Raw genomic sequence first — 18,370 nt, 5'->3', positions numbered from 1 at the left:
ATTCTGAGCTCCAGAAAGTGTCCAATACTTATTTGATTTTTTTCTTTGTCTTTAGAGTATTTGTGTTTTTTCATATAAATGCAATTTAGTTAAACATTCCTAGATTGTAAGAATATTTTAAGTGCATATTCATTTATTCATTTTCTTTCAGCTTAGTCCCTGTATTCGTCAGGGGTCGCCACAGTCGAATGAAGCCAACACTTATCCAGCATACGTTGTAGCTGCAACCCAGTACTGGGAAATTAGGTGCATATTTTTATATATTTACTTATTTTTTTTAAGTGAGAAATCTTAAAAGTGAGAAATTCTGAATACAGTTCCTCAATATGTTCAATAAATGGAGGATTGCATTAAAATTAAGTGACCACATGGACCACAGCAATGAGAGAGATTTGAGTCCAGACTTTCATTCCCCCAGGAATAATTACATTCCCTCTGACAAAATGACATATGCAAAATTGACATTTAAGATCAAAAAGCCTGAGCAAATTTCAGTTCCTTATTTAAGGTCAATCACTGGCTGAAGACACTCGCTGCACTCTCTGCACATTCAGAACATTTATTTAGCACACCACGTCACAGAATTATCGAGGGCAGAACTGAGTGAGAGATTGACCTGTATTTGAATATCGACTGACAGACACATTTAATGAAAGTAAATACACTCATTACTTTAAAACGATGCCCTCATATTTGCTCCTCTGAGACTGATTTGTTAATAAACATCACCAGTTACATTTGTTAAACGTTTAAATGGAAATAATATTTTAGCAATTGCTACAAATAAGTTACTAACTTACAAAAAATGTAAATAAAGCTTAACAGAAATATATTTACAAAAACAATCACAGGTTATTATTAGTAAATGTTAAATTGATAATATTTTATTACTTACTAAAACAGAAATAAAAATAAAACTTATTATATACTGTGTTAATATATATTTCCTTTTTTACTGAGATAAAAAAAATTAATAAATAAAATCTAAAATTATCTTTTTAAAATCAAGAAACAAGCTATATAAAAACACAAAAATGCACAACAATATTATGTATTTAGTTTTTTTTATTTTTATAAAATGTTAAATAAAATATTAGCAACATTTTAATTAATGCTAAAGTCAGACAATATTTCTATTGTAATTATTTTTGTTAGAGTGACCAATAATAATAATAATAATAATAATAAATAATAATAATAATAAATAATAATAATTCAATATAATAATAATAATAATAATAATATTAATAATAATAATAATAATAAATAAATAAAACATATAATAAAGTAACAAAAAAAATAAATAATAATAATAATAATTATTATTATTATTATTATTATTTATGTATTTATCTTTACTACTACTAATAGTAATAACAATTATAAAGTTAATAATATTAATGATAAATCAAATAATAATAATAATAATAATAATAATATAATAAATAAATAATAATAATTATTACTACTACTACTTCGATCCCTCTTTATATTAAGTGGCCTTAACTACTATGTACTTACACATGAATTAATACTTTGTTACATTGTACTTATTGTGTGAATACATGTATTTGCTGTGTACTTATGCTTGATTAAATACATGTATGTAATTAATCTGTAATTAACTTTTGTAATTACATTTGTAAATACACTGTTGACCATCCCTTACACCTTAACCCACCCTTAAACCTACCCATACCACTAAATCTATCCATGACCCAACCTCTATCCCAACTCAAAAGCACCACAAGTGTTCTCAAATACATTATAAACACAGTAAGTACAGTGTATTTATTTTTTTGATGTAAGTACATATTAGTTAAGGCCACTTAATATAAAGTGGGACCACTACTTCTACTACTACTTCTAATAACAATAGTAAAGCAAACAATAATAACAATAATAAAAGGCAAATAATAAGTAATAGTAATAATAATAGTAATAATAATAGTAATAATAATAATAATAATAATTATTATTATTATTATTATTATTATTATTATTATTAACTTAATAATTTTTTTATCCATAAGCAAAAACATCACAGTCATAGTCATCTAAACAGTTTATATCTGATATTATTTGTATTAGATATACTGTAATACACCTAATTAACTACAAGAGCAAACTCAATTTCTCTTTTGTTAAATTACTAAAAAGAGGTTGAATCAGGTATTATTACAAAGGTGAAGAACAGCCAATGCAATATTATCACCAAGACTACAGCGAATGGAAAACAGTAACCTTTGGCCCTTAAACACAAAAAACTGTGTCTTTCCATCACTCACTCTGTTAGAAATTCTGAGCTTCACGTCACAAGATATCCACCATGTCTACGACTCATCTTCTCATGCTATTCTTAGATTAAAAAACATTGATTTTTGCCGCTTTGATGCTTTGTGAACAGAGAGGGCTGGTGATTCTCCATCTAACACAGAAAGAGTGATTCATGATTCACTTCAGTGCACTGAACCATGTGCATTAAACTGCAGGTCAAGAAAGTCTAAAAATATGTAAATAATGAGCTTTAATAACTCACTGACCTTAAAAACACAGTCACTGATGGAATCTGTTGACTTCATTCATGTGTCTGTCTGACTGACTGACTGACTGACTGACGCATGTTTGGATGTATGGATGAATAAATGGACGGATGGATGGATTCATTCATTCGTTCGTTCATTCATTCATGTCTTTACGCATTGATTGATCGCTTCATTCATTCATTCATTCATTCATTCATTCATTCATTCATTCATTCAATCATGTCTTTATGCATTCATTCATTCATTCATTCATTCATTCATGTCTTTATGCATTGATTGCTTAATTCATTCATTCATTCATTCATTCATTCATTCATTCATGTCTTTATGTATTGATTGATTGCTTCATTAATTCATTCATGCCTTTATGTATTAATTGCCTGCACCGTTCATTCATTCATTTATTCATCTTTATTGATTCATTGCTTCGTTCATTCATTCTTTCATTCATGTCTTTATTTATTGACTGCTCCATTCATTCGTTCATTCATTTATATATTGATGTATTGATTGCCCCGTTCATTCATTCAATCATTCATTCATGTATTTATGTATTAATTGACTGCTCAGTTCATTCATTAATTCATATATTTATGTACTGATTGATTTCTTCATTCATGCATTCGTTCATTCGTTCCTTCATTCATGTCTTTATGTATTAATTGACTGCTTCATTCATTCATTCATTCATTCACCCGTGTATTTATTGATTTACTAATTCACTTTCATTCATTCATTCATTCATTCATTCATTCATTCATTCATTCATTCATTCGTGTATTTATTGATTGATTGATTGATTGATTGATTGATTGATCGATCGATCGATCGATCGATCGATCGATTCATTCATTCATTCATTCATTCATTCATTCATTCATTCATTCATTCATTCATTCATTCATTCATTTAATCCATGTATTTATTTGTTTATTTACTAATTCGTTCATTCGTTTATTTTTTAATTTATTCATTCATTCATTCATTTATTCATCCGTGTATTTATTGATTGATTGATTGATTGATTCATTGATTGATTCATTCATTCATTTAATCCATGTATTTATTTATTTATTTACTAATTCGTTCATTTTTTAATTTATTCATTCATTCATTCATTCATTCATTTATTTGTGTATTTATTTATTGATTTACCAATTCACTCTTTTGAATGAATAAATTCATTCATTCATTTAGTTTAAAACAGTCACAATGTGACTGAACAAATCAGCAAATTTTTGTATAACAACATTTAGGTTTTCTTGTCAGGTGTGTAAATGTGAAATGTACTTCTAGTAATAAATCCTTTAACCAAAAACATTTCTCTTAATTTCTGCAAAAAATAAATTAATTCATTAAATGGACATTTAAAATCTATCACATTTAAAATAATAATAATATTAATAATAATAATAATATTTATAATAATAATAATAATAATAATAATAATTTGGTTGTTTTCTTCAAAACGGTAAATAAATAAGCTAGAGCGCTGCTTATAGAGAGTGAATGTTGAGCGATCAGTGCTTTGATTTAATGCTGTTTGTGTTTGAAGATCTCTCACCTCCTCCAGGACATCAGCCAGTTTGCTCAATATTTCCTCTGGAAGACCCCGGAACGTCAGCACACTGTAATTGAAGAACAACACAAGTCAATATTATTGGTTACAATGACAAATAACTACCGTTTAAAATGGACATAAACATATAGTCATGCCCTGCTTCCAGATATCCCTACTTTTATGAAGAGGGCATGAAGTAGACAAGCAAAATGCATTCATCAAAAGTCTTAAAAGGAAAAAAAATCAAGGAGAAAGCGTAATCAATTTTTATTATTTTAAGAAGAAAAATCTACTCCTACATTTTTTTTTCTTGAAATGTAAAATGATCAAAACAGCAAGTCACAATCACATATTGAAATGAATCCAGAGCTGCTCTTTTGACCATCAAAATAAAAATAATATCCCTAAATCCCGCGAGTGCAACCAACAAGAGTTGTGCTCATGCAGTGGGTAATGGCTGAAAGGTTTGCATCCGGCTAGTTGGTATACGCTGAGCCAATTAGCCAGAAAAGCAAGGCATTATCTAGATTATGTAATAAAAGCTGTAATTGATCTTAATGAATCATGTTTAGGATGATCCCAGATGAGATCTGAGCATTAGCAAACACAAACATACGCACACACTCACACACACACACACACACACACACACACACACACACACACACACACACACACACACACACACACACACACACACACACACACACACACACAAACACACACACACACGTTAAAAAAGATGGCCAGAGTCTCTGTTTCACTGCCGTGTGTCATGAGATGATCATACATCAATAACAGCTTCTGCATAAATATTTTACATGCCATAAAAAATTCAAAGCTCCATTAAAGTTTCCTGTTACCGTTTAGTATTAGACTGAAGCAGAGAATAGTGTTATGGAGACACACTGAGCAAATATTTGTGTCTGAAAATGACTGTGTTATTTTTTTTATCATCTTGTTTGAAAAGGTTGCTGATGAATGCATGACAAGAAATCCTATTTCATCATTTGAGTTTCAAAGAAGCAGTTCTGGAGATGGGCGTTTTCACTCAGTATAATAGTACTGTGACTAAGCCTTGCAAAAGTATTACAAACCGGCAAATATTTTTACTTCATCCATGCTATTTATGTACTGTAATATGAGTAGAGCCTGATGGTGTTCATCATTATTTATAAATGCAGATTTTCAGAAGCAAAAACCTGAAAATGTCTCCTAAAATGAGCATTTTTCTCTGCCTCCTGAACGTAGATTCATTTATTTCACTTTTATGGCGCAGAATATGTTTCCTTTATTAACTTTAAATGGAAATAACTGAACAAAAACAAAGGAGCCTGAGAAAAATGCTCATTTTAAAAGAAAATATTAGACGGCACTTAGAGGTTTTTGCATCCAATCTCTTCAAATACTTTAATAACCCATGAAATTTTTCTTTCAAAACACGTTTTGTGCCAGTCCTGTTAAAATGTTGAGAGGCTGAAGGTCAGTTAAAAAATGGATAATAACAGCCGTAGTTGGCAAGCAGTTTCACACCATATTCACAATTATGCCTGAGCTTTGTGCCAAGAGCAAATTGTCAGAGAAAAAACTAAATTAATTGCTCTATTTTTCAGTTAAATGAATAAAAATAAATGGATAACGTTTTTTTTATGTTTGATTAAACGCTACATGAAAATGATCAAACAATTATGAAAACAATTATTATTACTAATTTAAATAAAAAAATTTAAAAAAACTATTAGATTTTTAATAGTATTTTTATTATATTTCTATACTTTTAATATATAATTATATCTTTTACAGATTCATTTATCATTCAAATATATATAAAAAAATAAAATAAAAATAATAACAATAATAATTATTATTCATTAATTCGGCTCATTCCGCGGTGGCAACCCCGGATTAATATAGGGACTAAGCCAAAGAGAAAATGAATGAATGAATGAATAACAACAACAACAACAACATTGTTACATTATTATCATGTATTATTATAATTGTGGTATAATTTTATATAATAATAATAATAATAATAATAATAACAATAATAATAATAACAATAACAATAACAATAATAACTGTAATAATAATAATAATGTTAACAATATTTTATTGTTATTATTATTAATATTATTATTATTATTAATTTTAAAATATTTTAACAGATAATGATGATGATGATGAGGATGACTATTATTGTTATTATTATTATTATTATTACAATATTTTATTAATATTTAATAAACTATTATTATTTTTATTATTATATTGTTAAATTATTATTATTATTAGTAATAATAATAGTAATAATAATAATAAAATTACAAATAATAGTAATATTAATAATAATATAATAATAATCATGATAATAATAGTAATAATAATAATAATATTTTCTTGAAACATATTTACAGTATCTATAAAGCATTGCATCTTTTTTCCTACTGCACTCAATTATCTACCTTCAATTTCTTAGTCATGTTTTATTTTATTTTACTTTATTTTTTGTTTGTTGTTGTAAAAAAAAATTAAAATATACATGTGTGTAGTGTTTTGTACAAGCCAAGATGTTTTTTTACACACATCTGAAAATAAAATTGTGAAATAAATATATAGAGAGAAAGAGACGGGGCAGAAACATGCAAATAAGCAGACATTTCAATAAATATGTGTATCCAAAGTATTCATATGACTTTGTATTATACATTGTTTCTCTAGAAGTAAAGATTAACTCAGAGCTCAGAATATGAAAGCTAAATATCAAATCCGTCTATAGACCAGATCAGTAAATGTGCAAATTCAGTGTGTCTAATGCATCCACACACATAATTCACTCTACTTTTGTTTGTGAACGGCTGTTAGTTCAAAGCATCATTGACAAAATTAGCTCTAATTATCCAAATAGTAAGTAACAGCACATTAACTGCATTAGATGAATCATTAAAACGAAGGCTCTACATTTCTCATGCAATGCATAAAATAGAGAGAGAAAGAGAGATGGCGAAAGCAAAGGAAGAAGAAGATATAGTGAGCAATAGTCAGTTTCTGAGGCTTTGAATTGTAGAAGCTTCCAAGAAATTTGTCTGTTCTGCCTGGATGTCTTTAAAGTCTTTGATGAAGACTTCTTTCATCCAGTGTGGCTCAGTAGCCCAACAATGCCGGATTCTGTCTTTAATATGTAAAATATGCAGCACCGTGCTCTCTTCTCGGGGTGCCATTATGCAAATGAAGATGTCAGATGATAAAGAAAGAGATGTGCTTGCTCACCTCTTCAATAACTCCATGTACTCTGCATGTTTGATTAGGCCCGTCCTCATCATGATGGTCTGGAAACACTGTCTGTCGATGGCCCATAACTTCACACTGGACACCGCTGAAATCACAAAAAACACTCATTTAGTTTGGGAACAAAGTATTTCATATTGTGATGTTTTGATGATGTATTTTCATACTGATGATTGTGATTTTTTTTATGTTTCTTGTATGTTCTCATACAGTTGAAGTCATACAGTGATTTATTACCCCCCCCCCCCGTATATTTTTCCCCCAATTTCTGTTTAACAGGAAGAATTTTTGAACACATTTCTAAACATAATAGTTTGAATAACTCATTTCAAAAATCTGATTTATTTTATTTTTGACATGATAACATAACATTTAATTAGATATTTTTTCAAGACATTTAGCTTAAAGTGCATTTTAAAGGCTTAACTAGTTTAATTAGGCAGGTAAGGGTAATTAGGCAAGATTGACTGTTCTGTAGACAATCAAGAAAAATATAGCTTAAAAGGGCTAACAATATTGAACATTTGTTAACTTGTTGTTGTTGTTTTTTTTTTTTAAATAAAACTGTTTTTCTAGCAGTAAATTTAAACAAATAAGACTTTCTCCAGAAGAAAAAAAATATTATCGGAATTAATGTAAAAAAAAAAATCCTTGCTCTGTTAATCATTGTTTGGTAAATAATTAAAAAAAAGGGAAAAAAAATCAAAGGAGGGCTAATCATTTTGACTTTAAATGTAAGTCAAGGCTTGGCAAGCAAAGTTGGTGCAAGGGTGCAAAAAACATTTAGTTGACAAGATCTTTCTAAATCACAGTTCAAGAGTTCACACTTAGCTGATGGTTGATTATAGAAGCTTGTTTGGCATGCTGTCCTGGGAGAGAGGCCTGAGCTCATGAGATCCTCGAGCCCAGGGTTCCGGGAGGGGAGTTTGAGCTCAGGAAGATCTCGAGAACTCCCCTGCTGTATTAACCTATGAACATTAAATGATTGCTCTTGGAGATAACTACATACTAGAAGCATGCCTATGGTGCCGATTTGGATTAGTCAATTAACTTAATTTGCATGTTTTTGGACGGTGGGAGGAAACCGGGGAACCCTGGGGAAACCCACATGAGCATGGGGAAAAAGTGCAAACTCCACACAGAAATGTCTGCTGGTTTGGTAAAGCCATAAAAAAGGGGACTCTTCAAAACGAAGATAGCAGTGAAATGAAACCCAGGGTATTTATAGTAGTTTAGGAGTCATCTGATTGGAGCATAGTGAATTGGATGATGCGGATCCAGCCGCTAGCAATCATAAGCACGTGATCCTCTCGAAATTAGTTTATACATAAACTTCAGTTATTTGAACATTTTAAATGACTATTTGTGATTTATACTATTCATTGCTTTACTGGAATGTGTAGAATGATATATAAGTATTTTAGATGTTGAAATATAAATTATATCTAAATTAACTATTAGGGATGCATTGATACTTCATTTTTGATTTTAAAACACTTACAATTTGACGAATAGTAGCCAATATGTAGGCCAATAAATATAAACTCTTTATTATTTTAATTTTATTTTAAAACCTCATATTAACAACTCATTCATTTATTTTCATTCAGCTTTGTCCCTTTGTTAATCAGGGGTCACCACAGTGGAATAAACTGCCAACTATTCCAGCAACCCAGTAATGGGAAACATCCATACACAGTCACACACATAGACAACGGACAATTTAACCTACCCAATTCACCTACAGTATACCACATGTTTTTGGACAGTGAGGGAAACCGGAGCACACAGACGAAACCCACGCCAACACGGGGAGAACATGCAAACTCCACACAGAAATGCCAACTGACCCAGCCAGGGCTTGAACGGGTGACCTTCTTACTGTGAGGTGACAGTGGTAACAACTGAGCAACCATTTAGTAACTTTCATAGTTAAATAATATTTATGGTCAAATATATTTTATATAAATCCACTGCCTGAAAAAAATAAAATGAAAATTTGCAACAGATAATAAAAGAGGTTTCTTCTGAAACGTCATGAATTTGTATGAATTTTTAACATGAAGCCAACTAGAAATGTCACAATATATTATGCATTCATAATAATAATGGAATAAATAGTCTCTCACAGTCCAGTTAAAATGCTGTCGCTGAGTTCTGACATTATTATTATAATTACATTTGCTTTTACAATTTTACAAAATGATCCAACACATTTTACACTTCTCTGTAAAACTAAAGTTATTTCTTTCACTCATTAATCTTTCTTTGGCTCAGTCCCTTTATACATCAGGGGTCGCCACAGCGGAATGAACCACCAACTTTTTCAGCATACAGTTGAAGTCAGAATTATTAGTCACCCTTTTGATTTTTTTTCTTTTTTAAATATTTCTCAAATGATGTTTAACAGAACTTCACAGTATGTCTGATCATATTTCCTTCTGGAGAAAGTCTTATTTGTTTTATTTCGGCTAGAATAAAAGCAGTTTTTAATTTTCATGAACCATTTTAAGGTCAAAATTATTTGCCCCTTTAAGCTATTTTTTTTTCGACTCTACAGAACAAACCATCGTTATACAATAACTTGCTTAATTACCCTAACCTGCCTAGTTAACCTAATTAACCTAGTTAAGCCTTTAAAGCTGTTAAGAAGTGTCTTAAAAATATCTAGTAAAATATTATGTGCTGTCATCATGGCAATAACAAAATAAATCAGTTATTAGAGAGGAGTTATTGAAACTATTATGTTTAGAAAAGTGTTGAAAAAATTTGCTCTCTGTTAAACAGAAATTGGGAAAAAAATAAACAGGGGGGTTAATAATTCAGGGGTGCTAATAAATCTGACTTCAACTGTATGTTTTACTCTGCGGATACCCTTCCAGCCACAACACAGTGCTGGGAAACACCTACACACACTCTCTTTTACACACATATTTATTAACTACAGCCAGTTTAGTTCATCCAATTCAACAATACAGTAGCTCATGTCTCTGGACTGTGGAGGAAACTCGAGCACCCAGAGGAAACCCACGCCAACATGGGGAGGACATGCAAACTCCAAACAGAAATTCCAACTGACCCTAGCTGTCTTTTATATGAATAAAATCCATTGCCTGAAAAAACATAAGAATAATGCAAAATTGGCAATAAAATAAGTTTCTTCTGATACTGCATGACTTTTTAACAGAAAGGACAACTAGAAAAATGCCACAATATACTGTGCATCTGTAATATTTATTGCAATATCTGTAATGCGGTTTGTAACAGTCTATTTGAAAAGCTGTTCTGAAAGTTCTGCCATTTTTATTATTATAAGACCTTGTTTTACAATTTTACAAAATACTCCAACTCATTTTACAGTTCTCTATAAAACTAAAGCCATTTCTGTTTCTCAAGAAATAATTGAAATAACATGAAAACTAATTAAAACTAATAATAAAAACTACAACGGCATCTCAATTACATATATAAAAAAAACACACTGATCTCTAATGCACAAAAAAAAATTGCAGTTACATAAATTTAATCTCATTATGCATTGAATGCAACACTTTACAATGCAATTGCTATGCATTGTAAAGTAATCTGTGCTGTATTCATTTGGCTCAATGGCATCCAGACACGCGTTTAAAAAGTACACAGAATGCATAAGAGCTCAATAAAGGAACATCACTGGCACACAATACCTCCAAAAATACTGCAGAAACATTTACAGAGCATGTTCATATAAACCCACACATAAAAATTACATTTTGAGCTACGAGTCTCTTCAATAGCAACAAGGACCTCAATTATGGCAACAAGCACAAACTTATCCACATATTTACACTAAACACATCTAATAAAGCATGTTTTAACTGCTGTATCCAAACCATAATGACAAACAGCAGTTATATGACTAAATATTTACAGATATTGCAGCATTGACTGCTGGGTATTTCATCATCAAAGTGCAGACGAGGAGAAGGAATGCGAGGAGTGAAGACGACATTGCAGAAATAGAGGCGACGTTCTAGGAAAGTGTTTTATTATTGCCTTTCCTACGGTCTACTGAACTCTGACTCAAGCAGATCTGTCCACAGCTTAGAGAAACTCGCTGTCAACAACTGTCAATGAAACACAAACAGCCGAATGACGTATCAAAACTACATCGATGCTCTCACTTCTTTATGTTCTCAGTTACAAATGATGTTTTTTTATTTATTTGTTACAAGCTATCAATGGAGATTTGCACTGTAAAAATATCCATTATTATTAAATATCCCCATGTTTTGTGTTTCACTGTTTTATTTGAGTATTGAGTATGACCTTTAGGTCTGCTCTCATGACTTCTACATTTACATTTAGTCATTTAGCAGACGCTTTTGTCCAAAGAGACTTGAGCAATTGAGGAAGAACAATTGAGGAGGCATTCAGCGATTCAACAAGAAGAGGCAATACACACAAGAAGTGCTAATTATACAAAGGAATTGTTAGTGCTCAGAGAATTAAGGGGTCACGAAACACAAAAACACATTTTTTCGTATACGTGTCCCACACAGCTAAAAACACTATTAGGACACATATATTTCATTAAAGTGAAAATTGGTTGTTTTTGCGTTATTTCGAGCTAATTCGTTCTTCCGGTTTGAAACAAATTTTTGAAGCTGTGTCACGGCCATGAGATCTTAGCATGTATTCCAGCATGCAGACTGGACGTCTGTACCTGGGAGCACCCTATTACGTCTCCGAGTGTGCTGCATTTATTCATGAGTAAGGCTTGGTTCAAACCAATCAGTGCGCTGTATTGTGCAACTTCATTAATATTCATTAATGTTACAGTGTTTAGAAGGCAAACAAGCGCGCAATGCTGCTTTTATAATTTCTGATAACTTAATGTGCATTAAACCAATCAGAGTCTCATCTCCCATTCATTTTTAGAGTCAGTTGCATTACGCCATGGCGCATTCGTTATTTACATGGCGGACTTTGTAAGTGGAAACAGTTAAACAGACCATCTGCGGCCTCTTTACCTTTCTTAACTTTTGTGGATAAGGAAACGGTGTTCTACACACTGCACTGAAGACATTCATTAGCCTACATATCTTATTTAGCTTGTTAAGCGCAAAGATTTGTTTCAAAACTATTTCTAAATTCAGTTCTAATTACCAGCAAATAAATAAATGAGCAATAATAGTTATATCCATACACACATCCTATTCTTGTGCCCTGTACGGTGATACATACGTCTCCAAAACCTGACAGGTGGACAAATCTAAGCTTGTTTTTATTAAAACAAATATAAATACACCACATTAGAAAGTGTCTGTTGCAATTGTGCAAAACTGGGGCATATGCTGGTCAGAGAGATGAAAAAGTGTGCTTGTTACAGGTGGTTTGTCAAGCCCACTCACCTGTGTGAGGCACACTCAGAATTGTATACTATTTTGAGGTTGTCATGTGGTGTGGTGGGGGAGAGGAGGTCCTGGTTTTGTTCACAGTGGTTTAGGTGAGGGAGGGAGAGATGGGGTTTTAGTAGTCTTTTGAACGATACTAATCATCAGTCCATGTGGGAATGGGTGGAATATGCTTTAAATGATGTTGAATATTTAACGTGACTTGTATTGACATTTAGTAGTTTGAAACAATATATTGTATGAAATAATATATAGAGAATTAAGACCATAACAGAAAAAGTACTGGAAGTTTATTATCAATAGGGGTGTCAAAATTAATTGTTTCTTCGGTGCACTGCGATGCAGACAATTGTGTATTGGTTCAGTAATTTTCATAACCGGTTATTATGTACTGACGTCATTTATCTCCTATGCGCTCTGTCGCGAGGGAGGTGAGCGCGAGTATTTACAACACTCAGGCAACTCATGGCCTGCCCGTGGCATAGGCACCATAGGCATATGCTAAGGGCGCTGTACATCCAGGGGGGCGCCAGAAATGAGAGCAGTTCAGTTGGTTTTGGTCGATTTTCCTGACACACATTAAGTTATAGACGGCAATAACTCAAAAACCTCTTACCCTAAAAACATCTAAAGTGTGTTTCCTACAAAAAGACAAAGCTGGTAATGTTTCACAGCTGTCTTTCTTTTTTTTTTCGCTCGACATTACGATCACTGCTCCGTTTAAGCCCTCGCAATATGTGTTTAGCCGGGAGAGCTCGCACTGAGATGAGCTTTCAGCAAGGGACGGTCGGAAAAGTGCTTCTTTTTTTTCTGTTTTTTTTTTTTCGTTTTCTGCTCCGCTCAGCGCAAGCTCTCCCTGTTGCGAGGGCTTAAGTGTGTGTGTGTGTGTGTTTGTTTGTTTGGTGCTGTCTATGTTTGTGTATGTGTTTGAATGAGAGACAGTGTGGTGCTGTGTGTATGTGTGTTTATACTGATAGCTTGTTATAGCCTCCCCCCTAAAATATAACACTGTATATAGAAAGCATCGTCAATGCACCGTGATGCACCAAGATATCGAATTGAACCGAATCGAAGGCATGATAATCGTAACCGAACCGAACCGTGAGACCAGTATAGGTTCACACCTCTAATTATCAAGTTATTTGATTGAAAGAAGTGTGCATATCGTGCCTTTAATATTAAATAAACAACAACACTACAAAGACTACAATGATTTGTTAAAGTAAAAAATTGATTTATTCAAAGTGAAAACAGGTTTTGTGGATATAACAGGCATCGCAAATCGTAGAGCAACAAAAGCAAGGTGACATTGATGTATGTGGAAGTGGAATGAATTGGTAAACGATGCCTTCTTTTGTCAAAATGTGTTTGTCATTGAAAGAAAAGTTCCTGAAGTGCTGAAGAATAATCAGAAAACACTGAAGCGTGAATAAACAGTGAGCCACTGACTCAGCTCAGGTAAGGGAATTCATCTGAATTCATGATGCCCTTAAATCTTTTAATAGTCTCTGATAACAAAAGTAAACAGCCTTTCAAATACATACCTACTGTACTTGGGTTAAATGTAAACACATTTGTTATTTATTACATCAAGACACACACACTTTCAGTGCTTGCCTACTTATAACCAATTTGTTAAAAAGATTAGAAATGTATTTGGTCATTTTGCATTTGTATGCTCATGTGGTCAAGCGTGTTTGAAGTTCAACAAAACACAAGGTATTCTCATCATAAAGATTAAAGATGTGATCGTTATAGGATGTCTTGCATAAAAGTGCACCAAAACAATTTGATTTATGGTGTTTATGCAAGCAACTTATACAGTACAACCCCAAATCAGAAAATGTTGGGACAGTATGGAAAATGCAAAAACAATAGTAAGTAGTGACTTCCAAATTTACTTTGACTTGTATTTCATTGTAGACAATATGAACACAAAATATTTTATGTTTTGTCTGGTCAACTTCATTTCATTTGTCATTATTCATCCTTTCTTGTCTTTCAGACTTGCGATACATTTAAAAAAACGTTGTGACAGAAGCACTTTAGGGCTAATAATCAGGTAAAGTGAATATATAATGATGTGATTTGAAACAGGTGATGTCAACAGGGCCTGGTTTTTCAAAAGTAATCCACTAGGATTTTGGATAACAAATTGGATCAAATCTTGAAAATCGTTTTTTCAAAAGAAAAAAACTGTGGTGAATAAAATGCTCTCCCATTTTCTCAAAGTGCCACTAGGAGGCGCTGCTTTGTTCTGCCCTCCCTCGAGCTTCCAAAACCTTATTTCCGGGGTCGGGAGGAAGCGGAAGGGCAGGTACACAATAGGAGACCATAAAAGGTGGTCTTGAGGGTTGCTTAGGGGTGGCTGTTGTTGTTGTTGGAGTTGGAGTTGATGGGTTTTTTATTCGTGTGTTGGTGGTGAAATCGTGGGGAGAGAAAAAGACGAGAAACAAATGTGAGAAAAAGGTGAAGAGCTGTTGGCTTTGAAGATGGAGGTGTGGCGGTAAATACTGTGGTGTGAAAGTGATGGTGGACAGGCTGACCAGAAAAACTACACGAGCGATTAAGTGCGAGGGGTCTGCAGGATCTTATGGGGATCGAAAGCCAAGGTGGACCTGTACAGAATCAGCGTTGTTTGCCGGGTCAGTTATTTAGGTCATTCACATTCATTCATACACCCATACAATCCACACCCATTGCTACTCAATTTCACAAACCTTCTTTGCAATTCTCTTTCTCTCTGGTTTCTGTTACCTCAGCCACACGTTATTATTGTTTGTTTGATTGATTGTTTGTTTGATGTTTTCTTTCTTTTATTTTATTGACTTATCTAAGCAGTGATTTCTTTTTTTTTGTTGTTGTTAAAAATCGTTCAACCAAGATTGAACAGGGGTAAAAAGAATTCGTTATTATTTAGAAAATATATTTGTTGTATTGTGTGATATAAATAGAACAGTTGATTTCATTTAAAGTGTGTTGCGTTGTTATTATTTTTCCTTTTCTTTTGCATTGTGTATGGTGGTTAAATGCCGGCTGTAGCTAACCAGGGTATTAGTAAATGTTTTTTCTTTTTGGCAAGGAAATCTTGTCTGGCGCCCAAAGTTTAATTAAAAATATTGATAACTAATTATTTTTTTTTTTGTTTGAGGTCTGCTGGGAGTGAGATTAAGGGCCGTAAAAATCTGAAACTTCCTAGCGGTCACGTGGACTAGCGGTTGAGCGTTGGACCGTGGTGCAGACGGGCCCGGGTTCGAATCCCACTAAAACTGTTTTTTGAAATTTGAAATTTATTTTTCTTCATTCAAATTATATTTAAACTGAATTATTATTACCAGCCACCGTTACATAAATGGCGCCCAACGTGGGGCGTGGCCCAACTTGAACTGAACTTTGAACATTGAACTCTGAACTTTGAACTCTCATTCAAAAAAAAAAAAAAAAAAAAAAAAAAACAACCTTGTGTTCTTAGTGAAAGGGTTACATCTTTATTGCCAATTGTGAATATTTTGTAAGTTTTTCTTATCTGTTGTAATTGTTATTTCTTGGTGCTCCTTTCTCCTTTTCACCAAACATTGACCATACCCAGTTTTCATTTAGGATTTTTTATTTTCTTGCCATTTTTTTACCTGTGCCCTTTAGAGATATTACCTTCCACCAAACATGGCCAATACTCCCCCATTACCATTTGCCTGTGTGGAAATTGATCCTCCAGACATTGCAACCCCTAACTGGCCACATGTGCAACAAATGATACAACAGCCTCATTCTCAACCACAGCAAGTTTCCACCTTTCACTCAACTCCTACCCAATTCCACCAAACCCCTCTCCAAACTCAGGTGCACTTTGGATCTCCACCTCCAAGCATTACTGCTCCTCTTTCTTCATCTGCTACCCAATTCCACCAAACCCCTCTCCAAACTCAAGTGCGCTTTGGATCTCCACCTCCAAGCATTACTGCTCCTCTCTCTTCATCTCCTCACCAGGATTCCATGCAGTTGTGCTCTGTTGCTAAAGCCACACCATCATCTGCAAGTACTCAGCATGACTTGCCTGTATTTCTCCCAACTCCTGGACGAGAAATATATCAGTTATCAACACAGGTACAAGGAAACTGGGATTATATTCTTAATTGTCTGAAGCAGCAAGATGAAGTTTTAAAAACACTTACTCAAGAAGTTGCAACAACCTCTTCACAGTTTCAGTCAAAGTTTGAAACTTTGACCACCAAAATTGACTCCAACCATCAACATCTTCAAACTGTATTCGCTACTCAGAAACAGCCTGAGTCAGAAGACAGTGGACAGTTAATTAAAGCTTTTAAAGTGATGCTGGAAGATAATCTGAAGCAATGCGAACTGGCTTTAACGGCTGAATTCAGATTCATGGTTGAGCAATTGCAGCTGGAGGTACAAAGAGACATTGTAAACCTTGAAAAAAATTCACAGAAAAATTATGATCAACTTTCACAAGCCATAAGTCAATGCAACAGCCAAGTTAATGCTCTAATTCATTCCATCAAAGAGCTTAAGTCTGATGTTGTTAATATCAAACCCTTTGCACAACCAGTGACTGCTCTACATGTGATGACTCAAACACCTTTACTTTCCACCGATTCAGAAGATGACGCTGTTCTCCCAAGCACAGATACTTTACCTTTACACCTACCTCATCCCACAAGTACCATACCCAAAAGTGATCATTTGAAATTGACCTTTCCCACTTTTGGTAGATCTTCTGATGATGGTGATCCTCTGTCATATTTAAACCGTTGTTATGACTTTCTAGCAGTACATCCCCTGAATGATACTGAAATCTTGGCCACCTTTCGCAGTGTTTTATATGGTACCGCAAGAGACTGGTGGGAAGTCGCCAGAGCTAATATAAAAACCTGGACTGAGTTTGAGACCGCATTCCTATCAGCATTTCTCGCTGAAGATTATGAAGACGAGTTGGCTGAACGAGTCCGCACCAGAGTCCAAGGGACAAAGGAAACTATTAGAGACTTTGCTTTCTCTTATAGAGCTCTTTGCAAAAAATGGAAACCTTCACTGAGTGAGAATGACCTGGTGAAGATGATCTTAAAAAATATTAATCCTTACCTGGCCAGTCAACTGCGCAGCAGAGTAAAGACTGTAGATGAATTGGTAAAACTTGGTCACCAACTTGAGAAAGACCTTGCACAGCAGTTACTGTATGAGGGAAGAACCTCAAGTAACCCTATAGCACCCAAACCTACCTCCAATCGTTCATTAGAGAGATCTTCTGTTCAATGCTGGAGATGTAAAGGTCAGCATGCCCCAGGAAATTGTCCGCAATATTTTTCTGCATCTGCTTCCACGCAACGCAGCAACCAGCCTGTTGGAGATAAAAGAAATATACCTGCACAACATCAAAGAAGTGCACCTTCCCACAATAGCATTTCTGCTATAACTCCAACTCCAATTACTGAAAAACCAAGTTATCCTCTACCCGGTTGTCTTGTGTATTCTGCTCAACAAAAAACAGAATTTCCGATCTCCACTGCAGAAATCTGTGAAGAGCAACACAAAGATCCAGATATCATCCACATATTCGA

General features: G+C 33.5%; 1 protein-coding gene across 3 annotated transcripts in view; it reads right to left on the bottom strand.

Annotated features, from left to right (window-relative positions):
• The window catches only part of prkg1a (protein kinase cGMP-dependent 1a), a 147,308-nt gene that overhangs the window by 45,557 nt on the left and 83,381 nt on the right, over positions 1-18,370 (bottom strand). For all 3 annotated transcript variants that reach the window (NM_201030.1, XM_087277707.1, XM_087277708.1), the window contains 2 exons: positions 7,378-7,483; positions 4,111-4,174 (listed from right to left, as the gene is read on the bottom strand). In NM_201030.1, coding sequence (NP_957324.1) covers positions 4,111-4,174; positions 7,378-7,483 — 170 coding nt within the window. The remainder of the gene's footprint in view (positions 1-4,110; positions 4,175-7,377; positions 7,484-18,370) is intronic.

The sequence above is a fragment of the Danio rerio genome, chromosome 13, assembly GCF_052040795.2.
Source record: "Danio rerio strain M-AB ecotype USA chromosome 13, GRCz13ab, whole genome shotgun sequence".
Classification (NCBI taxonomy): domain Eukaryota; kingdom Metazoa; phylum Chordata; class Actinopteri; order Cypriniformes; family Danionidae; genus Danio; species Danio rerio.
The sequence above is the reverse complement of the archived record's forward strand: the minus strand, read 5'-3'. Positions and strand labels throughout refer to the sequence as shown.